Source organism: Dendrobium catenatum, unplaced genomic scaffold (genome assembly GCF_001605985.2).
Source record: "Dendrobium catenatum unplaced genomic scaffold, ASM160598v2 fragScaff_scaffold_726, whole genome shotgun sequence".
NCBI lineage: Eukaryota > Viridiplantae > Streptophyta > Magnoliopsida > Asparagales > Orchidaceae > Dendrobium > Dendrobium catenatum.
In genome coordinates this window covers 164,336-188,272 of record NW_021319188.1, presented here as the reverse complement: position 1 = coordinate 188,272, position 23,937 = coordinate 164,336, and the positions used below count along the sequence as shown (strand labels likewise).

Sequence of the window (23,937 nt, the reverse complement as noted above, 5' to 3'; positions counted from 1 at the left end):
GATCGAATTTTATCTTTTCTTGCGGGAAAAATAATAATAATAAAAAGGATGATTTTGAAATTTCACTGAAGAATATCAAAAAGTTTTTCTTGTGGCGGAGAATGAAGATAAGACCTCGATTTTCTTTTTTTCTTAAATGTGCACGGCTTGAAAATTCCTCTACCGTTGAAATTGCAAAGAAATAAATAAATAAATAAACAAAAATATATATAAATAAAAAGGGTTTTGCTGCGCTCCAAGTCTCCATAGATGTGTTTCACATGAATCATTTGAAAAACGTGTTGCTTCTAACTTAGGGCCATCTGATTTGTTGAAAAAATATTACAGAGTTAAAAAAAAAATGCAGTATACAAAAATTGTAATCTATTTAAATATTTTAAAATTATTTAGGGTTTAGGATTTAGGGTTTAGGGTTTAGGGTTATTTAGATAAGTATAAAATAAATGCAAGTATTTGTTTTTTATTTAACTTAATATAAAATAAATGAAATATAAAATCTAATAATAATGGTAACAAGTGGCTAGCGCCAGACGGTGGTTGCCCGCCGGTGGTCGGTGGTAGGCAGCAGTAACCAAATAGCCTATCACAGTCGGCGATGACAACAATAATGACAAAAAATTTACCATGTATTTGGAATGCGGTCAAAGTATAACGATTTTCAAATACATCAAAATTGAATTAGATGATAAATTTTAAATACTTCAAAATTTTACTCTATATATATATTTTTTTACTTCAAATCAAATAATATATTTTTAAAATCTATTCATTTGAAAATTTTTTTTAAAACCTCTTCCTAGACCACAAGCTCATCATGCAGACAGCTCCGGGAGCCCAATCCCTCAAATCTCAAGAAAATTAAAGAGTGCAGATTAATGGAGAATCTGAGGATTTGCTTTCTTACTGCTTTTTAAAATAGAATTCGGCGTAAAATTTTTTGTTTTTTAGAAAGAAGTAAAACTGTCGTCTCAAATGAAGCAAAATTATAAGGAACAAAAAGTATAAGTTAAATATTATATGTATTGCTCATAATCTTAAGTAGATTAAACTCATTAATAGCAAAATTAAGATAAAAATTTAATGAATTTGAAGCAAAATTAGGATGTGGAAAGTCAAATGAATTATATGCTTCTCAATAAACTAGATGTCATAATCAGCAATCTCTGTTTTTTTAGTTAGCATTCCAAATTATCTCTTTTGCATACTTTTAATTTTAAATAATCTTTAGAGTCTAGAAATTAATAAAAAATATCAAATAGCTTTACTATTTACTCATACATAGCACTTAAACTTTAATCAACAAAAAAGAAAAAAATATCACTTACTAATTAACTTCTCTCAAAACATCACACACGTGTTCGTCTTGTGGACGCCTTTCCTCGTGCGTTCGTAGTGCTCTCACACGATTCATTGTGACTTGACCTTTGCACGTTGTTGCTCTTGTTGCCACCTTCGCATGCATTCAGTTTTGTCACCACCTTCACATGCCATTGATATGGTTGATACCCTTCTAAAAAATATCATGCATGCCTCTAGCTAAATCCCGCCGTGATTTTCTCTCCTATTCATAATCCATCTTCATACATCATCGGTCCCATCAACAGCGAGATTCCATGATTAATGTCTTCCACAGTTATTCATCATGTAGGTTTCATAAAAAGTGGCTACAATATTTAGGTAATTGAAAAGTTGAGTAATTAGTGAATTTTAAGTATTAAATATACAATAGTAATATTTTAATTGTTATACACATAAACCCCTTTTTGTCATTTTGAGATAAGGCCTTCAATGATAATTTTAAATTATTTAAGTAATTATTCATTTTCAAGTAATTATGCTTTAAAACTTTGCGACGTGATTTGAATAAGATATTTTCCTTAAAAACCAACATCAGCACCCTATCAACTACTATACATTGATTTATATATTAAAGATTTTATAATATTATAAGAAAAATAATTTATTTGAATGATACTTTTGCCATAGCTAATTGTATGATTAAGCCAAGAAAACTTCAAACTTTAAACAAATCCGTCAAGAATTTCTCTATTAAATTGAAACTTAGATTTACTTCAAGCCAATTCTCTTACATTGAAAATAATTTTTAAATTTTTATCTATTAATGAATTTCAAAAAAACTTATAATATACAATAATTTCATTAGCTGTTATATTTGCATAATTAATATAACAAAGCCAACTAAATTTCAGACTTTAACACAATACTTCCTAAATTCCTCAATTAAATTAATATTTAAATTAACTTTAAATCAATTCCATTACAATCAAAACAATATAATTTTTGTTTTCAATTAAATTATTTGATCCAACACTTCTTCTTTTTTTTATTAAATTAATTAAAATTTGTCATTTGTCATTTAATTAGTTTTAAAAAGTTCCCCCGGTCCAAAAAAAAGAAGAAAATAAAGAACAGAAATGCCACTTCGGATTCATGATAGTGACACTTATACGTAAATCTTCTATAATTTTTAATTTCGTAAATCAAAATTTGAAAAAATTCGCTGCTCTCACCAGCAGTGAGTTTTGTGCTTCTCTCACCGCTCTACCTTTTCGAGAACCTAAAGCACTAAGAAGTAAGAAGTACAGGCACAGTCGAACGAGAGCACTGGCGGTCGTCATATCGCGGCGTGCCTCGCGGGTGGATCTTTTTTGTTTCCAAATCTTGTTCTCGAGAGAAAAATACGAAGAAGAAAGAGAAGTGACGGATTTCAGTGCAGTGCAGGGAGAGCCGAGCACACTGGGAAATTGATCATCTAGGGTTTGGAAACCTGGCCTCCGGCGGCGAGATGGCGACCCCACCTCCGGCTACTTTGCCGGAGAGCTTCGGTGTAACGCGATTGGCTGGCGCTAGGGCTTCGCCGTCTACAGCCAAGGGAGGAAGCTCTCTTAGGGAAGAGGCCATCTGGAAGCGGCTTAGGGAAGCGGGGTTTGACGAGGAGACGGTGAAGAGGAGGGATAAGGCTGCGCTTATCACATACGTTACAAGGCTTGAAGCCGAGGTCAGAATCTTCTTTTTCTTTTCTTTCAGTTGTGTTTACTTGTTCAATGCTAAATTTGCCTTGGGCTTACCTTTTGTTTTTGTGCTACTTAGAATTCTTTCTTTTTGTTGATCATTTCTCTGTTGTCAGAAGTGCTCTGAGCGGAGGCTTCTTGAAGATTTATTGTTATTATTCTTTTTATGTTTGGTTGGGGGCGCACTGGCTTGCGTAGTTACCTCTCAGGGCCTATTTGTCTTTCTCAGGAACCGAAGCTTCAAATGATTGTTTCTTTTTCTTCTTTACCTCTTAGTATGATTGTGGAATGCTCAAAATGTGGCACCAGTTCTGGAAGCTTAAGGAGTGTATGCAGGCTCTTTGATAACCTTGTTTACTACCAGACAAAAAAAAAAAAAAAAAAAAAAAAAAAAAAAAAAAAAAAAAAGAAAAGCTTGGGTTTTGCTGACAATTTACCTTGAAAAAAAAGCTTAAGGATGCTCGTTTGTGTTCTTGGATTCAATATCAGAGATTTAGGAAATTATCCTAAATAATGAAGATAAGAGTAGTAGTCAAGCACATAAAGTCTCATGGAAGGGCAAACCAATAAAATGGGGGGCTACTGGATCATGGATGATGTCAGCATGAGACAGTTTGTGGGGCTTACAATTCATGAATAAAATATTGCCAAACGATGCGAACCTAAACATCAGTCTTGATGAAAGGATATTAAAAGCAATGACTAGGAAAGAGATTGGGCATATGATTTCTAGATGAATCTAAAGGGAAATTGCTTGAACTGATAGAAAGGGCTTAGTATTATGGGGCTATTTTGTTTGAAGGACTTTGAGTGTAATGTATTCCAAATGCAGGTGTTTTCAGGATGTAGATGTTTGGTTTGATGTCAAACAAATTCAAAATTAAATTTTTCGGAATTTGAAACTCACCCCTTAGTTCATTTTTATTGTATTTTAAAAGTTATCTATTTGATAGTTGTCTAAATGCATTGCAAACTACCACTGTTGCCACTCACTGCCATTGCTAGACGTTGCCATTGCCTCTATTGCCTCCACCATTGGCCATTGTTAGGGGTGAAAATGAGTCTAGTCGAGCTTGAGTCAGGCCCAACTCCAGCTCGACTTGCGAGCATGATCCTGAGCTCGAACTTGAGTCGATCTCAGAAGGCGAGCTCGAACTCTGCTCGTTCTGCTAAGAAAAAAACTTGTCAAGCCGCTCGATTCAAAGTTTCGAGCTCCGATTTTTCGTTCGAGCTTCCATATCGTGCCCAAGCTCTGATCCCTCTTCCGAGCTTTCATTTTCGCGCCCACGATTTCATTTTCTCTCCCGAGCTTCAATCCATCTCCCCCCTTCGTTTGCGAATTGCAGCTTTTCATTTTACTGCTCGAGCTCCGATCCATCTCCCCTCCCTCCATGTGCAAATCACAGTTTTTCATTTTACCGCTCGAGCTCCGATCCGTCTTCCAGCATGGTGCGATCTGTTGAAGTTGATGATCGGCGATCAGCTCACCTGTAAAACAGAGAAACGAAGCAAGTGCGAGAGGAAGAAGATGAAAGCTAAAAGTGTAAAGTTACTGTTTATCTTCTCTGCCTCAGTGAACTCATTACACTGAGAATATAAAGTGCAAGGCCGTTAGTAATCAACGGTTTCTGATGCACAACAGTGATCAAATGGTGGAAATAAAACAAGTACAGGAATAAGCAAAGAAAGGCAGAGAAAGTGGAGGAATGGCAGAGAGTGTAGCCGACTTATCATTTTGCCTTATCATCCTCCCTCAAGGTGACAATGGGAAGCTGCATTGTCAACTTGTTGATGAGATACGAGTGCCGAGTCGAGCTCAGGGCTTTTGTGAAGATATCGGCTGGTTGATCCTGGGAGCATATGTGGTGAACTGTGATAAATTGTGACCGGATACAGTCACGAATGAAGTGAAAATCAATTTCAATATGTTTAGTTCTTGCATGGAAAATTGGATTGTTTGCTAGTGCAAGAGCGGAAACATTATCACAGTATAACTTTGTAGGAGCAGCTTGTGGAATCTGAAATTCTGCTAGCAACTGCCGTAGCCAAATGATGTCACACGCAGCAGTAGAGAGAGCTCTATACTCTGCTTTCGTAGAGGATCTAGCAACAGAGGACTGTTTCTTAACAGTCCATGAAATAAGGGTGGAGCCGAGAAATGCACAATACCCGGTTACCGAGCGTCGGTTAACTGGATCAGTGGCCCAGTCTGAGTCTGCAAATCCTGTAAGTTCAAGAGCAGATCGAAGTATAGGCTGTCCAAGCGAAATGCTACCTTTGATATACCGGAGAACTATTTTAAGGAGTTGATAATGGACTGTGAGAGGTTTGTTCATATGTCGACATAGATAGTTAACGACATAGGAGAGGTTAGGACGAGTGATCGTCAAGTATTGAAGTGCTCCGGTGATTTGCCTGTAATGATCTGGACGGTCATAAGGAGTTTCGGAGGCTGGAGATGATGCAAATTTGGTTGGCAAAGGTGTGAGAACAGGTTTGCAGTCCGCCATTGCTGCCTTCTGTAGAATCTAAATTGCATAGGTAGATTGTGTTAAATGGAGACCGTCCGGGTTGTAAGAGACCTGCAGGCCAAGAAAGTGATGCAATCGACCAAGATTTCGCATAGAAAACCTGGATTGTAAGGCAAGTAACAGTTTATCCAACTCAAGAGAGGAATTGCCAGTGAGCAAAATGTCATCTACATAGACTAGAATGTAGATTTGAACAGAGTCTTTATGAAGCAAGAGAAGTGATGGATCAGTAGTGCTGGATCAAAACCCATACTGAATAAGATAAGAAGAAAAGGTTGCAAACCACTGTCTCGGCGCTTGTTTAAGGCCATAAAGTGTTTTCTTTAATAAACAGACATGAGTTGGATATTGTTTGTTAATGAAGCTTGGAGGTTGCTTCATATAAACGGTCTCTTGAAGTTTGCCATGAAGGAAGGCATTAGAGACATCTAATTGAAGGATAGGCCAATCCTTTGTAACAGCTATGGTTAGAAGTCTAATTGTGGGAAATTTAGCAACAGGACTGAAGGTTTCATTGTAATCTATGCCAAATTTCTGCTTGAAACCTTGCGCGACGAGGCGAGCTTTGTATCGTGCAATTGAACCATTGGCATGATATTTAGTTTTGTATAACCATTTGGAGCCCAACACAGTGGCATCCGAAGGTAATGGCACAAGTGTCCATGTCCCCTGATTTTGTAGAGCTTCTAGTTCCCGACTCATTGCATCTCTCCACACAGCATATTTAGAGGCTTGTGAAAATCTAGTAGGGGCAATAGGAATAAGAAGATGTTGCAGATCAAAAATCTTTGTTGGTTTAAGGTGTCCGGTTTATGCTCTTGTAACCATGGTATGCTTAGGATTTAGGGAACCAACTAAATTAGGAGGAGGCGTAGGTTATGTGGATGGGAAAGTAAGTTGAGGTGAGGAAGTAGATGGTGTGACATCTGTTGAAGATGTAGGCGGAGCAGCTGTTGTAGAGTTTGTGTTGGAAGTTATAGGTGAATTATGGGACGGGGCAGGATGTATAGTGGAAACGGGAATCAGAGTAGCTGGAGTATAATGTGGAGTTGTTGGTGTGGGATCTGGTGTAGAGGTGGATGAAATTGATTTGAAAGGAAAGATAGACTCATGAAAATGTACATGCCGAGAGACATAGACAGTAGATAATTGGAGATCAAGACACTTATATCCCTTTGTGTTTGGAGCATAGCCAAGAAAAATGCATGGTTTAGATCTCGGTGCTAGTTTGTGAGAGAGATGTGAGTTGAAAAGTGGGTAACATAAACAACCAAATACACGTAGATGATTGTAATCAGGTGGGCGTTGATAAAGAATTTCATACGGAGAGACATGATGTGTGTTGGAGGAGGGCAGTCTGATAATCAAGTAGAGAGCAGTAGTAAGAGCTTCGAGCCAGAATTTGGAAGGGAGATTGGCATTGAACAGTAGAGCCCGAACCGTCTCAAGGAGATGGCGATGTTTTTGTTCGGCAATGCCTTTTTGTTGAGTATAGGGGCACGATAGTTGGTGTATTATGCCAAAATTTTGTAGATGAGTTTGAAGAGTTTTATTTACATATTCTCCGCCACGATCAGTGCGAAGAATTTTAATGGATTCTTGAAATTGATTTTCTACAAGTGATTTTAATTATAGAAATACAGAGCAAACTTCAGATTTGTTATGTAATGGATATATCCAAGAATAACGACTAAAATCATCCACAAATATAACATAATAACGGTAAGATTGCATTGATAGAAATGGAGAAGGACCCCATACATTGTTGTGAATAAGTTCTAAACACTTGGTAGAAGTAGAAGTAGATAACGAGAAGGGAAGCCTAGTACACTTTGCTTGAGAACAAGCAGTACAATGATGAGAAGTAGGACTAGTAATACTAGAGAAACTAGATGCTAAACGACTATGAGTTGCAGCTGATGGATGTCCCAATCGTTGATGCCATAGGGAGGAGACTTGTGTTGAGGCAAGTAAAGCTGAAGCAGTAGATGACCGAGACTGGAAGGAAGATGATGATCTAATTGGGTATAGGCCATGACGATTGGGTCTGTGGAGAAGTGTCATATTGGTCCGGGAGTCCTTGATAGCATAACCATGAGAATCAAGAAGCACATAACAGAGGTTATCATTAGTGAGCTTATGAATGGAGAGTAAATTGTGTGATAATTTAGGAACGTGAAGGATGTGAGGAAGGTGGAGCTTACGATACGGGGTGGGTAATAAGCCTTGGACAGTATTTGCAATGCGAAGCTGTTGACCGTTACCAACCTGCACTTGAGATGATCCGGTATACGGCTGAGTGTTATGCAGCTGAGTCGGGTTGGAGGTAAGGTGCTCGGTGGCTCCAGAGTCCAAAAACCATTTAGTATTTGTAGGTGAATCTGTGGTGATGTATGCTTGTGGTGCAGTATTATAAGCAAAATCATGGCGATACCAGCAATTAACTGCTGAGTGCCCTGTTTTTCCACAAATTTGATAGTCAATATTGATGCGCGGACGTCGACCACCACGAGTCGCTGTGTTTGATCGTCCAGGAGAAGTCCGTCCAGAGCCTCTTCCAGCAGATGAGCGTCCTGGAGAGGATCGTCCACGATACAGAGATGAAGAGGATGATCTGCCTCGATAAGAACCTCGTGTAGCTGTTAAAGCAAAATTTGGATCGGTGGAAGAATGCGAGGTTGTATCATGATGAAAATCAGCATTGACATGTAGTTCTTCAGAACAAAGCAAGGCATAAAAATCATCCAGTTTAATTGGTTGCAGTTGATTGCGAATAATGACCTTGAATGACTGATATGTAGAAGGTAATCCCTTCAATGTATAGAGAATGAGATCTTCTGTGTCAATGGATGCGCCAGCAGCAGATATAGCATCTACTTTGGATTTAATATCAGACAGGTACTGAAACATAGTTTTGTCTCTCAGCTGCAATTGATGAAGTTCATTTTTAAGCTGTAACAGCCTGGTTCGGTTTGTGGATTGCAACCGCAGGTTCAGTGTTGTCCAGATCTCATGGGTAGATTCAAGATTCAATATGTACGGGAGTAGTGAAGGAGATACAGTAGAGTATATTGCTGAAGCAAGGTGTTGATCTATCAGCATCCAAGTTTGGTAGAGAGGGTTTGGCACATTTGTGCCATTGCTGGCGAGAACCTCCTGTGCAGGTTTTATTATAGCACCCGTGAGGTATCCTTCATAGCTGTTAGCAGAAAACAGCTTGAGTAGTTGAGATTTTCAGAGAAGGTGATTGTCTGTAGTAAGTTGAACTGTGACCATAGTTTTAACATTGGCCATGAAGAACTTTAGTTGAGGGGGAATAGTGACAGAGGCAGAGGATTCACTGTCGACGGATACAGAGGTTGCGGAGGAAGTCGTCGATGCAGCCATTGTTGATATCTTTAATCTAGAGCTCTGATACCATGTTGAAGTTGATGATCGGCGATCAGCTCACTTGTAAAACAGAGAAACGAAGCAAGTTCGAGAGGAAGAAGATGAAAGCTAAAAGTGTAAAGTTACTATTTATCAACGGTTCCTGATGCACAACAGTGATCAAATGGTGGAAATAAAACAAGTACAGGAATAAGCAGAGAAAGGCAGAGAAAGTGGAGGAATGGCAGATAGTGTAGCCGACTTATCATTTTGCCTTATCACGATCTGTCTTTTTGGCTTCTCCCCACGTGTTTCATTTCCCCGTGTCTGACTGCGATCCCGACTTTCAGTTTCCCGCATCCGACTGCTATCCTGATAGTTCAGTTCAACGTCCATCGTTCCACCGTCTTTCGCTTTTCGCGAGCTACTCGACGAGTAATCGAGTTGAGCGGAGGGCTGTTCGAACTAGAGCCCAATAAGCTGTGACAACCGGTTCATCTGGCCGGTTCACTCGAACCGGCCGGCCCGCCTTTATTTATCCCGCGGAACAGACAGTTCGCGGAACCGAACAATCGCGCGAACAGGAAGGGGCGGACGGTCGGGAATTCACGCGAGAGCAAGGTAGAATTCGTTTTCTTCCAATTTTAGCAACATAAGCTGTCGAGCTTGAAGTCTTGTTCAAGCTCGACTCGCGAGCTCGATAAGCTTCACTCTTCGAGCCCGAGCCGGCTTGACTTAGTTGCACCTCTAGCTGCCGTCGATCGTTGGCATTGGTCACCACTGTTGTCCATTGACTGCTATTATTGGCCATTGCTATCGGTTGTTACTAGCCTTTGTTGCCTCCCTTAGTCCGGCACGACCTGTTACCTCCCATCACCATTGTTAGCTTCTGCTGGCTCTACAACTACCACCCATCGACATTGTCACCAGGTTTTATATTAAATTTGTTTTGCTTCAAACCGAACAAAAAAAATAATCTCCTACATTTACGTTATATTCAATCAAAGAACTTTAAAACATTTCAAATAAACTAAATTTATTTTATATTGTATTCCTATTACTCCGCATCCATTTTTTAGCAAATCAAATGATCTCTGGAATGCCTAATTTTGTGGAAAGTTGATGCAAAGACTGATGACATGTCTTGTACACTTTGGGTGAGGGATGCCTTCAACTCCACCTAAATGGATTTGAAGCCATTACATTGAGTTTCATTGTATGCAAGAGAGGTGGCTGATAGAGTAAGAAAGTTGCGCATGAGGGTTTGCCATCAATTTAAAATGCAATGATTCTAGATCTACATGCTAATATGGCTCAGGCCATATAATATATGATTGACTAGACTTTGTTGACCAAGCCCTAAGTATGTGACCTGAATATATGTGGCCTATTTTTGCGATGCCTCTAACAACTGGCAATATTCAATTTACAATTTTTAGTAGAAAGATAGGCTGTGGGTTGAGTGATTAATAAATTGGATTTATTAATTTTAATTTTAAAAACTTTTTAGTGAGGTTAAGTGTACTGTCTAGAAAGAAACAGAAAAGAAAAGAAAAGTGCACACACCGGCATGTAATATGAAAGTGTTATAAATCTTTCATTAATTCGAAGATAGTAGTAAATAAAAGACTTGTGAGATTGAAAGAGAATGAGATTGCATTAAATATTCAAGTATTCACTATCACAATCTTCTTACTCTCTCAAATAAACACGAACAAACAACACAAATACCTGCTCATTACATGCATTGGATTGCTGCATTGTTGGCACCATTTTGGATTTACTTTTGAGACTTGGGTTCTTTAGACTCCATCTACTTTTTCTAGGTTTGTCTAGGAGATGTTTATAACACATACATATTTGGTTCATCTATTGTGGCACACACACCGAATAGGATTTTTTTTGGGCTTGGGTCCCTAGATCAATGTTCTAGCATTACTTGGTCCTATCTCCCTGGTTGACTCAGTCTCTAGCACATTCTCTAGACCTATTCTCTAGTCTCCTTCGGCTCGGTGCACTGTGGTTCGAAAATTCTCCTATTGACTATCTGACTTACATTTATTTTCATATATTCGACCTATTGTTATGAGTTATCATCCTTCATTTGTGACTCAAGACATACACACTCTTCACTTAAAGCCAACCAATTAAGGCTTGGTCAAACCTCATTATAAAAAACAAATTTAGGCTTAAAATGCGCCTAATGCTACATCAATTTAAGTTAAGCTTATGAATGGATAAAACACATGCTACTCCTAAACTTAGCATGTATGTCGATATGATTTAGCTTACACTTTGGCTTAGAGATTGGGTCTCATTTTTTTACATCATTCATCTACAACAACAACAACAACATCATCATCATCATCAAGCCTTTATCTCACTACGTGGGGTCGGCTAAATGAATCCTTTTTCTCTATTAAGAGTTAACTTTTCATTTAAATCTAATAAAAAAGAGCTAATTTCTAATATTTTCTAACTAAGTCTTTTTAGGTTTACCTCTACCTTTCTTAACATAGGCCAAATCTAATGCATCTACTCTCCTAATCTCTGATGCACCAACATTTCGTTTTAAGAGGGTATGCAGTGTCAGACAAGGACACGCGTCCGACACGGCTAGGACATGTGTCAGACACATCACTAGTGTGTCCCATATAAAAAAAAAGCCGGACATTATATAAATAAATAAATAAAAAAATCCTAATCCCGCTATTTCATGTTTGCCGGTTCACGCCCGAGTCTTCATCTTCTCCTTAACTCCGTATTCCTATTCATATTCATGGTCTTCCTGAACGATTGAGGCGAGTAGCGGTCCGTTGGAGATTGCACCCTTGGTCTTCCCTTCCGGCCGTAAGCAACAAGCCATCCTCTTTAGTTTCTGGGCGCAGCCCGAAGTTGACGCCAAATTGCAGAAAAATTTTCAAACCTGTAAGTTGATTTCATCATTTTTTTCTCCATTCACCATTTTTCTTCATTTATCAATGATTATGTAAATTTGTGTTCAGAAGGGCATATTTTTTTTAAAGTATTTTATTTGTTTTGGATTAAAATTATTATTACAATAAAAATTTATTTATTTAATGCGTTTTAACTACGCTTTTGTTGCGCTTTCACTGCGTTTTAAGTGTGCTTTTGCTGTGCTTTCACTGCACTTTAAGTGCGCTTAAACTGCGCTTTCACTGCGCTTTTGTTGCGCTTTCACTACGCTTTTACTCTTACAATAAAAAATTTCTGCCAAGGGGCAGCGCCCCCTTGGACCCCTGGCATAGTCATAACGCATGCTGCAATAGTTCTTTAATTATTTTTTAACATTGTTTGACAAATTTTAATTGTTTTATAATAAGTCTTTATTTTTCTACCTCACAAGTGAATTTAAAAGCAAAATGAGTGCTGGTGGTAGTGATTCAAAAGAGCCATATGTAGAAACTGATAAGCCATTATGAATTCATGTTACAAAGTTAGGAAAAACTTTTGATAGAGGGAATGTGAGAGAAATTGGAGCATATATTCATTTATTCAATCAATGTAGAGGAATAAAATAATTCCACAATGGACTGAAGATTTAGTTTTTGTGCATACAAATCTTCGTCTTCTATCAAGGAAAACCCCATTTTATATGACAGGTGATAACAAGATGGGGGATGTTGTTGGAGATGGGTTCGAGTGCCTTGATGATATGGGGTTATTGGAGGTTGCAAATCTTTCTCTAGATGAACCAGATTTGGAAGCATTGATATTCAATGATGATGATATTGAAGGCCAAAAACATACTTTTGAATCTAATTTTATCATTCTTTCTATTGAGTAGTTGGACCTTCATGTTGTACTAAATGGTTTTTTGATTAAATTTTTGTGGTTGTACTAGAAATTTTTGTACTAAACATCTTTATGTTATAAGCTAAACAAGTTATCATGACTTTGATTTATTATTGCTTGCCATTTTAATATAATGTTACCTTAATTTCTATATATTATATTAAAAAATTATTATACCGTGTCCCGTGTCCGCGTTGTGTCCGTGTCGGTGCATCATAGCTTCTAATTGGGTCATCAAAGACTTTTTATGTGACCAAACCTTCTAAGGAGACTCTCTCTAATCTTATCTGCCATTGGAGATACTCCAATCTTTTCACGTATATACTAGTTTCACATTATGTCTCTAAGAGTGACGCCACTCACACACCCGAGCATCCTCATCCTTGCAACACTTAACTTAATTTTATGCTTGTCTTTTAATGGTACAACATCATGCTCCATAGAGTATTGCATGTTTCACCACCATCTTATAGAATTTTCCCTTAATTTTGAGAGGTACTTTTAATTAATTTAAATTGTTAATTAGGATCAATTTAAATTATTAAGATTAATCTAATCATATGATTTTCAATATAAATTACCTTTAGGTTAATGAATGTAAGTTAGTAGTTTTGTATAACTTGAACCGGCACAATAGGATTTTATTTACAACCCACTTGATCAATTGAGTCCAAGGTAATTTAGGCATACAATAATATCTAAAGAAAATTTTGTACAGAAAGTTAAAAGCTTGAGGGAATGTTCTAAATTTTTATAAAAAAGACATTTTTTATAATAATAAAATTAATAACCACTTTAATTACATTTTATAACTCTCAATTGGTTGTAAGTCCTCAAAGGCTACAAGTACTCAATTTTCAGCCATCAATTTATAATTTTATTCAAATCATGATCAGTTCAATTTCATTTTGCTGGTCAAACCATAAATTAAAATTATTTCAAATCAAATTGCCTGCACATCATCCTTGGCACGCTACTCAAACAGCCCTTAATTTTCAAAATTAAAGCTAGCATCTATCCAGCCATTGCACTCCACTCAAAGCCCGCTCTTATCACCTCCCAAAGCTTAAATCGAGAAGAATAAAGGAAGTGAGGGAAGACAGTTCAGGTAACAATTCGCTGCAGCTCTTACAAAGAGAAAGCCAAAGCTTTAAGGCCTGTTCAAGGCTTTATTCTTCTGTCTCCTGCAGGTAAGCTATTGATCCTCTTACCAAGCTCGATCTCCTTGGAAGCTTTAGGATTGCTATCAAATTTTTTTAGAATAGGCTAGAAAATCCCTATAAAATCCGTTCAAATTTGTTAAATCTCAAAAGCTCACAAAAAAAAAAAAAAGGCTCGAGGCTCTGTTTAAAAAGGGCAAAGGGGCTGCTATTCGCCGCTGCGATTGGCAGTGCACTTCCAGGCATCGACGAACCTCCCATGCAGCCTCAGCCATCGTCATATCTTATTATTAAGATCCAATGATCCTTAATCAATTGCATCCTACACTGTCCAAAACAACAGTTTTATAAAAAAATCTTATACAATGCGTGCAGACCCTTGTTTTGTAGCCGATTAGATTTTAGGAATTAAATGTTAATTTACAGAGCTTTTAAAAATTATAAAAGAATAAAAAAATATAGAATACAGTTTAATATTTCATATTAAATGAACTAAAGGAATAGTTAATTTTGGTACTTGTCAATGTATTTTGTTTTGTCGCATACTTGCTTTATCATGCATATAGATGCTTTTATGAATTTTTTAAAATTAATAATTTGTCTCTTATGATTTACTTAATTTGAATTTATTAGTTTAAAGAGGAAATTTTATTTAGTTTAACTTATTCCTGCTTTGTTTTATGCATCCAGGGTAGGTCCATATATCTGAATATTTTTTCATGCATCGCATATATATAAATGAATTATTTTGCATCTAAAAGATAGTTTTCTAAATATTTTATTTTACAATTAAATGGTAGATTCAATATTAAATAAATATATTCTTTTGAATATACAGAATAATTTCTTCATTATTTAAACATTTCATATCCTATGCATTAAAAAAAAAAATATAAATTTGATAATTTATTATTAAATGTAACTCATTTTAACGTTAAAAATGTGTTCTTTTAATATTAAATTGATTTAATTATTTAATTATAAAGTATTCCATAATTGTCACATGCATTTTCATGCACAAAAAATGAATAAGAATAAAATATATTTAACATTAAAATTATAATTTTAATATTAAATAAATTATAAAAATATTCTATTTTATTATGATTAAAATGCATATTTTGATTTTCATACATTTGAATGTTTCTATGCATCATTAAAATTTGTATCGATTGTTTATTTTGTATTAAAATATATCAATTTGATATAATCTATTTGATAACTAAAAAATAATGATTTTGATGTTAGATAGATTGCCACTCAAATGTACAAAATGTCCAATGTCATGCATTTTTTGCTTGCATCCACAAATATGCATTCCACCATATTATGTACACATTAAAAAATTGGATGTTCTACCTCTCCTTCATTTGAGTTTGAGTAACATCTCAGTTATACATGCGATTAGGTGGGTTAGTGACATTCCTGACCAGGCAGGTTGTAGGTCCAGCATTTTGGGCCTCATGGTCATTGGTGTGGTGAGTTTACTTATCAATGGCGAATGGCACACCACGGAGCAAAGTTTCCCGTGGAGCTATGGCGCATAGCACACGGTACGAACTGCACCATTTTGAACACGACGCAAAATAAACAATAATTATAAAAATTATTATGTGGATCCTATTTTAGAGTATCAATCAAGTTGGGTAAGGCTTGGTTGAATATTTTTGTGGTCCAAAGTCCAAACCATTAAAGTGAGCTTCAAATTCGTCTAAAATTTCTACTAAAATAAGTCTAATAAAACATAACTAAACTAATTCAATAATTTCAAATAATTTTAAAATTAATTATTATATTATTTTAAAAATTAAAATATATAAATATTGTAGAATATTTATAATTATATTAAAAAATTCCTAAAATTCAAATGACGTGTGTCGTGCATCATTGCGCCATGCGCCCACATGGCGCAAATGGCGCGCGCCAACTTGAACATGTGCGTCTTGCCATGCAGCTGGCGTCGTTGGTGCGCCGCGCCATGCGCCATGCGCCATGGCGTGCGTCATCAACAAGTATGGTGGTGAGTAAGTTGTAAGTCCAAAACCTTGGGATTCATCTATGGTCATGTGATTGTGGAGTAAAAGTCCTGTTTGTTACCTTCATACTAGGCCCCCCCACATACCTCCAGATCTATGAGATTCCACTGGACAACATAACTCATGATTGTTGATAATGATCCTCATGATTAGAGAAGTCCGATCATCTTTTTCGACTGAGTAGACTTGGAGCTGCGATGACTTAGGACAATAGATGACCATAAGATCTTGATCAGAACTGTCCCCTATCACTTAGTTTAGTATTCCCTTTCCTTGAATTTAGTCATGCCCATTCTCTTGGTTAGTTCTCCCTATGATAGTTCTTCTTCCTTAGGATAGACTTATTTCCTTTTTAGGATAGATCCTGTCCTGAGTATCATTTTTCTTCCCTTAGGATAGCCACCCTATTTCATGGGATTAGACATCTCCTTTCTTAGGATTAGTCTACATTTTCATCTGGGATGGAAATCTTTTTTCTCTAGGGTAGATTTCTTCCTTAAGATGATTCTGTTAGGCGGGCCCCTCCGGTCCTTACTTACTCTAGGCGGGCCCCACATGGAGTTAATTCAAGGGTTGGAGGGAAAATTTGAATGGAAAGGGGGGGAAATTTGAATAGAAGGGCTGTTTAGGGATTTTGTATGGGGATGAGAGTTAAAGAGGGGGAAAGGGGGAATTAGGTCCTCATCTTGAATTTGAATGAAAAGTTTGAGATCTCATTGTGTGCTTGGGCTCTAGGGTTTGCTAGAGACTTGTGGAGAGTTGTTCTTCCTCTCGAATCGAAGGACGTTGTATCTTTCTTTGTTTTCTTGCATCTACTAGTGGAAACCTTGTTTCTTTTCCTTATTTTTCTCTGTTTGGGTGCATTTCCTGCTGCGGAGCTGCTGTAAAACTGCTGGGACAGCAGTTTTGCTCACTGTTTTGGGCTGATTTTGACTAGGGTTGCTTGCGAACTCAAGTATTACCTTAGGGTTACTTGCGAACTCAAGTATTTCCTATCAGATTCCTCCTTAGGTTTTTATCGTTTTTGGTCGCCTGTCACTGTCCTTCTCTCCTTTGCAGCCTTATGGGTAATTGAGCTTTTATTTTCTAACAACCTCAAGGCTTTTATGATAGTCAATTCATTTAATGTTCTGGAATAAAAGTCCCATCATCTTTGAAGATGTCTTACTTAGCTTTCATTCCCTCGAGGGTCCATATACAAGGATTACATTTTAAAAATTAAAAAAAAGAGCTCCTTGGAAGAAAGGTTCATTCATATTCAGCACTTAGGTTATTACTATCACAATTCTATGAATGTCTCCTGTATCCTAAGAGGTAACCCATATATTTTACCACCTCATAAATCCACATTCGTTACATATCATGAGCCCTAGCTTCTCGTAGGATTTTTATATCATCACCTGAACTAAGTTTTTTTCTATCTGACTATGTTTCATTGCTCATAAATTTTGACTTACCCTTATTATAAACTCTTCTATTCATTATTGGAAGAGATCAATCATGATTGAAAAAATGCAAGTATAACATAAGTAAGATTTCTTAATTGAAAATTTTCTTGGGCATCACTAGAGATGTAAGTAATTTTAAGAAAAATGTTCTTTTGGGAAACTTTGAATCCTAGAAATCTAAATTCAAAATATGAGAATGTTCATGGGGATTCAAAGATCTGACTTGCTTATCATTGGTATCATGGGGATTCAAAGATCTCGGTACCGCTCGGTACCGCTCCATATCTTTCCATACAAATAACTTACGAACTTTAAAAACAAGCAAAACTTCAAAATTACTCTTACCCTGGCAGGTTGAACCCTACTAGGGGAGAGCCCCATTGGCCCCCGAAAGACCGATATATTGTTGTATTCATGTTATCTTATTATTGAGACAATGAGATATTTTGATTTCACTTCATATCAATTATAATTTCTATGTTGAAGGATAGTAGTTCAAATAGAGAATATCCATTATGATTTAGGAGGAATATAATCTTCGTCTTCTATCAAGGAAAACTTCACTTTATATGACATGTGATAATAAGATGTGGGATGTTACTTGAGATGTGTTCGAGTGCCTTGATGATATGAGATTATTGGAGGTTGCAAATCTTTCTCTAGATGAACCAAAGTTGGAAGCAATGATATTCAATGATGATGATATTGATGGTCAAAAATCAACATCTGAACCTAATTCTATCATTCCCTCTATTGAGTAGTTGGACCTTCATGTTGTACTAAATGGTTTTTGCTTATATTTTTGTGGTTGTACTGATATTTTGTACTAAACATTTTTATGTTATAAGCTAAACAAGTTATCATGAAATTGATTTATTATTCATTGTCATTTTTAATGTAATGTCGTCTTAATTTATATATATTACATTAAAAAATTATTATGCCGTGTCCACAACGCACCCGTGTCCTATATTTTTAAAAAATGCCGTGTCCGTGTCGTGTCGTGTCATGTCCGTGTCGACGTGTCCGTGTCAGTGCATCATAGTTGATGTCTCGAGGAAGTTTATGGGTTGGGAATTGATAGGTGGATGAGTTGATGAGCTTCTGAGAGAATGATTTGTGCATTGAAGTTCACAAATAAAGTTAGCAGTTTGCATGGAAGGAACGAAGGTTAAAGTCAGTGGGCACATGCATGCATAGGTGTGCTAGAGTTGTTGAGCGGGGTTTGTGGGTTGTCAAGATAGGGAACTCATTGATGCCAACTTGAGTTGAGCTAGATACATCATCATAGATGGGGCACATATATGTTGTCTCTGAAAGGCCAATAAGTTCATCTCACTAAGGTGACAACTTTGCGGAAAGTTGACAAAAGATGCATGTCAGTGAAGTATGCGGGATGTTGGTGAGTTGACCATTGACTTCATTGGTGACTTGACGGAGGGGCAAATGAATTGTTTATAGTGTATCCAACAATTTTGGTATGGTAGTGAAGAGGTGAAGTTGGCAACTCTCAATTGATGAGTTAGACCGTGGCTTGACATACCTTGATAAAGGCCTTTCTAATCTCCTAAGTTGGGTGTTAATGCCCAACTCCAATGATTTTAAAGTGTAGTTGTAGAAAGTCCTAGGGTCATCCTAAGGTGATGTAGGCCCTTTCCCATCACCTTTTTGGACGATGATTGATGAGGACCTATAGGTGGTTATGCATCCAAGAAGAAAAATGGTTTAGATAGTAGAAATATTATGTCATACGGGGTTGTTATTGTAGGGATCAAGTATTTCAAGTGACCTTGTGGTCCTTGTGAGATTGCAACCAGAGGCACGGAGAGGAAGAAGACATAATTTTTGGAGTTGTTGATATGAGAGTTTATGAGCCTCAAGTGCCCAAGGAAATAGTGAATTTGGAAAAAAATTGAAAGTTGGAACTAAAGAAAAAACCTCTCATGGAGCCAACAAATTTTACTAATTTTGGAACCATGAAGAGGGCATCATCTCCTCCCCTTTTAGTAGCTAGGTGGAGATAAATGAACATCCTGAGGAATGATTGTGCTTGCTAGGGAAACTTTTTATGTTTCATCATTCATGCATGCATTTGGCTAGGAGAAAGGTCTAAGGAAAAATCATAATGATCTTAATGACTTTATTTCATCTTAGGATGGTAATATATGCCCATCACGTTGATGTGTGGTACGTGGTAGCACCAATACTCGTGAGAGTTAATCACATGATGGATCAGAGACGAGAACCAACTTTCCATGGGGGTATGTGACATAGGTAGATGATGTTACAGAGATCATGAAAAGTCGCGATGTGTGTTATGGCCATGAATTTGGAAATTTAGCTACTCTTAATGGTGCCGAGAAGTCAATACGGGCAAATCCTCAAGAAAGAGTCAGTGATGAGCATACCTAAAATTAAATGAAGTCAACTTGAAGTAGGCCTTCATGGGATATGGGATAATGGCTCTCAAAAAAAAGAAGAAGAAAAAAGTAGGCCTCCGTGGGATGATTTGTCGAGTTGGCGACAAGGTCGCCAAGATGTGGGAGGTGAGGGCGCCATGAAGTTGGCCTCCTTGGGAAAGGTTATTGAAATGTCATTGAGTTTGACGAAGGCACTGAGTAGTTGGCCTCCTTGTGATGGCTTGTCAGGATGTCGTCAAGATGATGAAAATTTTCTAAGAGGTTTGGAGCGAAGGTATCGAGAAGTTGGCCTCCTTGGGATAACTTGCCAAGATGATGATAGGATTGTTGAGATGGCGGCAATGCGTTAAGCATGACAAACATGGTTACTAAGAGGTTGCCAGCATAAGGGCGAGAAGTTGGTGACATGAAGTTATCATTTTAAAATTTTGAAGCTTGTATTTTGGGATGTTGGATGGATTCAAATTATAAGAATGATTTGGATTTTGGAACAATTTGTACTAATTTTAAACACATTGAAAAAGGTTGTCAATAAATGGGCCCATCATAGGTATGGTATTTTTGTGAGTAGCTCCGCATATGTTAGAGTATTGACTACTCCGAGGCTCAGATAAAAAGTGCTAAGACTAGAAATTTAATTTTTTAGGTGCATTAGAATTGACAGGAGCTATTGGAGTGACTGTTCTTTTTGGTCGCTAAATTTGTGTCGACTGATCTGCCTAGGTCCACCTACTGTAGTGCCAAACTAAAGATCTATCGAGTGGTTTTGATAAACTAGACCACACTAAAAGAAGCAAAATTGGGAATTATGAAGGGAGCGCTGATTGATGGGTTTAACATAGTATGGTTATTGGCTAAGAAATGTTGGGCGATTTGGATAGCATGGACCTCACTCAAAAGTATAAAATAGGCAAAAATGTGTCTAACGAGGTCATCCATTGGATGATGAGATACTCCCATTTGCATTGTTGTGATCAATAGGACAACGATGAGTCCAAACATTTATTCCATTTATCCAAATTGCACTTGAAGGAGTTAAACTAGGTAGGGGTCTACATGAGGCCCATGCTAAAAAAATAAAAAAACAGCTTTGAGGGTCCATCCCATATTATTAAGGTGACACCACATGATGGAAGGAATGTTTACCTTATCCATTGGTTGCCTCGGCTAGAAAACTTTATAAAGTAAAGTTTACAACATGAAATACATAGGTAATATAAATTGATAACTAGGTCTTGAGTTTTGGCACCCATAGCAGACTTAGAGACTTGAGAGCCAACGAAGTTTAGATTGGATCTTAAATTGATTTGAATAGGATTTGTTTGACTTAGTGCCAAATAAGAGTCGATGGTTGATTTGATAATCTAAACCGAACTTGAGCAATAAAACTGGAAAAATGGGGCACAATTGGTTTTGGCATCTCAAACTAAGTTTGAGGCAAGCCAAATTTGTGAGAGATTGAGTTATATGTCTATTGATCAACACTATGGTTTGTCTGGTGCAGTCTCAGATAAAATACTTGGACATTGATTGATTGATGCTTGTTGTCTGCCTGATGTGGTACCATGCCAAGTAATACTAGATGGTTTTGATTGTTTGAATGACAATCGACAAAGAAAGATTGTATTAGTGATGGGAGTATGCTTTGATTCATTGATGCTTCGGTTCCGTTTGACATAGTGCTAGGCAAATGAATGCTATAATTTTGATAATTCAAACCACACTCAAAGTCATGAAATTGGGACTCGATTGGGAGCACTGATAGATTGATGCCGAATTTTATGAGGTAGAAATAATGTTTTAGGTTTTGATGGATCTAGACTAAGTCACAACAAGTGAAAGAGTCCTCGCACAAGCTTAATACCTCTTGAAGTAGCATATGTTGATTGGGGGCATATGACATACTCCCTTGCAATCAACTAGGAGGTATGATCTATCTTTGGATACCCACTTTATGTCAAATGAAATTCCCAAACTCAAAATTGTCGCCTGGGTGTCAACGGGCATTGATAGGGTGACCAAAAACAGGGATATGGTATCTGAATTTTAAAGGTCCTTGGTTAACCAAATGAAGAAAACAGTCAAAACCTTCAAAATGGAGCCTAACATTCTCCTTGTTAGAGAGATGGTGTTTGAGAGCTACATGAAGTGAAGGAAGCTTGATCTTCAGGGTAAGGGTAGCTCAACCTTGAAGGCCTAAATTTTTAGAGTCAATTGGTTATTGTGTTGTAGGTGGTTCTATAAGTCCATAATGCCTTAGTCAACTTATTATGCCACTATCACTTATTTGCAATGATGGGCTTTATTTTAAGCTGCATAAGGTCTCATTCAATGCCTTAAGTTGGTTATTTTATTTGGGTTAGGAGTACTGCCAGTCGGTCAAATGAAAATTAGTAAACCTAACAATCTTGGTATTCTAGAAAGATATGCCATTATTGAAATAATGCAACAGGGCATAATAAAATGTTAAACAATTTGTTCTTGAAAGAAATTTAAGTCATTTGCCTTCACCTTTTTGAGAGGAATGATTTTTCCACTTCCGAAAAGTTATCCATAGTTGTGAGAATGATTTTATGACACTTGGAAGGAGGGTCAATAAGTTCAACAATACCCATTCCTCAGTGTTCCAATAGCTGGGAGGCCATAATATGATAGAGCATATTTGGAGATCGGTATATGATTGTCATAAATTTGACACTAAATGCATGTGCGGGCAGTCGGGCACGTTGTATGCAATTCTAGATTATAGTAACTTGTAAAACTTAAGACGCTTGATCTTAAGTTTAATCTTGGGAGCAGATTGATGAGCACTATAATAAAGGTTTGTGTTCGTCAAGAGGAAGAAGAAAGACAACTTTTGGAGTTGGGGATATGAGAGTTTGGGAGTTTCAGGTGCCTAAGGAGCTAATGAGTTATGTTAAATTGAATGTTGGAACCAAAGAAGTGAATCTTAAGGAGCTAACATGTGAGAGTTTTTAGAATCTTGAGGGCATTTTCTCCTCCCAATTTGTTGGAGGTAGGCGATGACATTTCGAGGCTGGATTTTCCTCGTCAAGGAAATGTTTTTCTTTTATTTATGCAAGCAAGCAGCCAGGATATGTTCTCGGGAAATGTTATGATGACTTTATTCCCTCTCTAGGATAGTAGTAGGTGCTTCACATGTTGATGTGCGACAAGTGAAAGTATATAATACTAGCTATAGTTAATAGTGAGATAAGGCTTGAGGCAGTGAACAACTCTAGGGGGATGAGACAATGAGATGACGTTGCAGAGGTGTCAATGAGTCACAACGTGTACCATGAAATTGATAAGGATGCTATGTCATCAGCTCTATCGTAAGAACCAGTTGGTCCAGTTCCACCGAACTGGACCATTGCACTAGCAGGCGGTCGAGAAGATGAACTGAGGGCGAGTAGGCAACAGGTCGAGTGAGCAAAACAGTAGGCGCAAGTATAGCTGGCGGAACCAAAACGTGCGAACAAGCGAGGAAACACGTTCGAATGCGAAAAACAACGACTCATCGTGGGAGATGACTTCGATTCGTTCACTCCAGTTGAATCACATGAGTAGAAAAGGCGTTGAACGAGAGGAAGCTGAATGAGAGAAAGAAAAAGTAACGTCGATGTCGTTTGGTCTTCTGGTCGTGGCTGGTTTTGTTGACTGATGACGATGAAGGAGTTGAAGAATTGGAGGGCTCGTGGAGGCCGAGAGTGGACAAATATCGAGCGAGCGGAGAGCGAGCTTGGATGACTGAGCGAAGGTATGATTTTATTTTATTTTTTAATTATTGAAAACAAATTTAATAAAAATAGTATTTTAATATTTAAAAATATAATATTAGAGTTTTGATAAAAGATAATGATAATTTTTTTTAAGAAAATTAATATTAGAAAAGTTTATTATCTAAAGCTAGAGGTTGTTAAATATAAAAGTTTATACATTAATTTAATTGTGATTTTATCCAAATTTTAATAAGGAGAATAAATTAAATTAAAATACGAGCACTAATTGGATATATCTAATAAGTAATTAAAGAGAGAGTGTAGGAGTGATTTCATTTGATTAAATTTTTAATTTTAAAAGAGAATATATATTTTATTAAGTTAAAATGAAAAATTATTAAAT

General features: G+C 37.0%; 1 protein-coding gene across 1 annotated transcript in view; it reads left to right on the top strand.

The window, feature by feature from the left end:
* The first annotated feature begins 2,619 nt into the window (after positions 1 to 2,619).
* Positions 2,620 to 23,937, top strand: part of LOC110098035 (protein CROWDED NUCLEI 4) — a 43,651-nt gene continuing 22,333 nt past the window's right edge. The window contains exon 1 of the mRNA XM_020824735.2: positions 2,620 to 3,019. Coding sequence (XP_020680394.1) covers positions 2,807 to 3,019 — 213 coding nt within the window. The 5' untranslated portion in view covers positions 2,620 to 2,806. The remainder of the gene's footprint in view (positions 3,020 to 23,937) is intronic.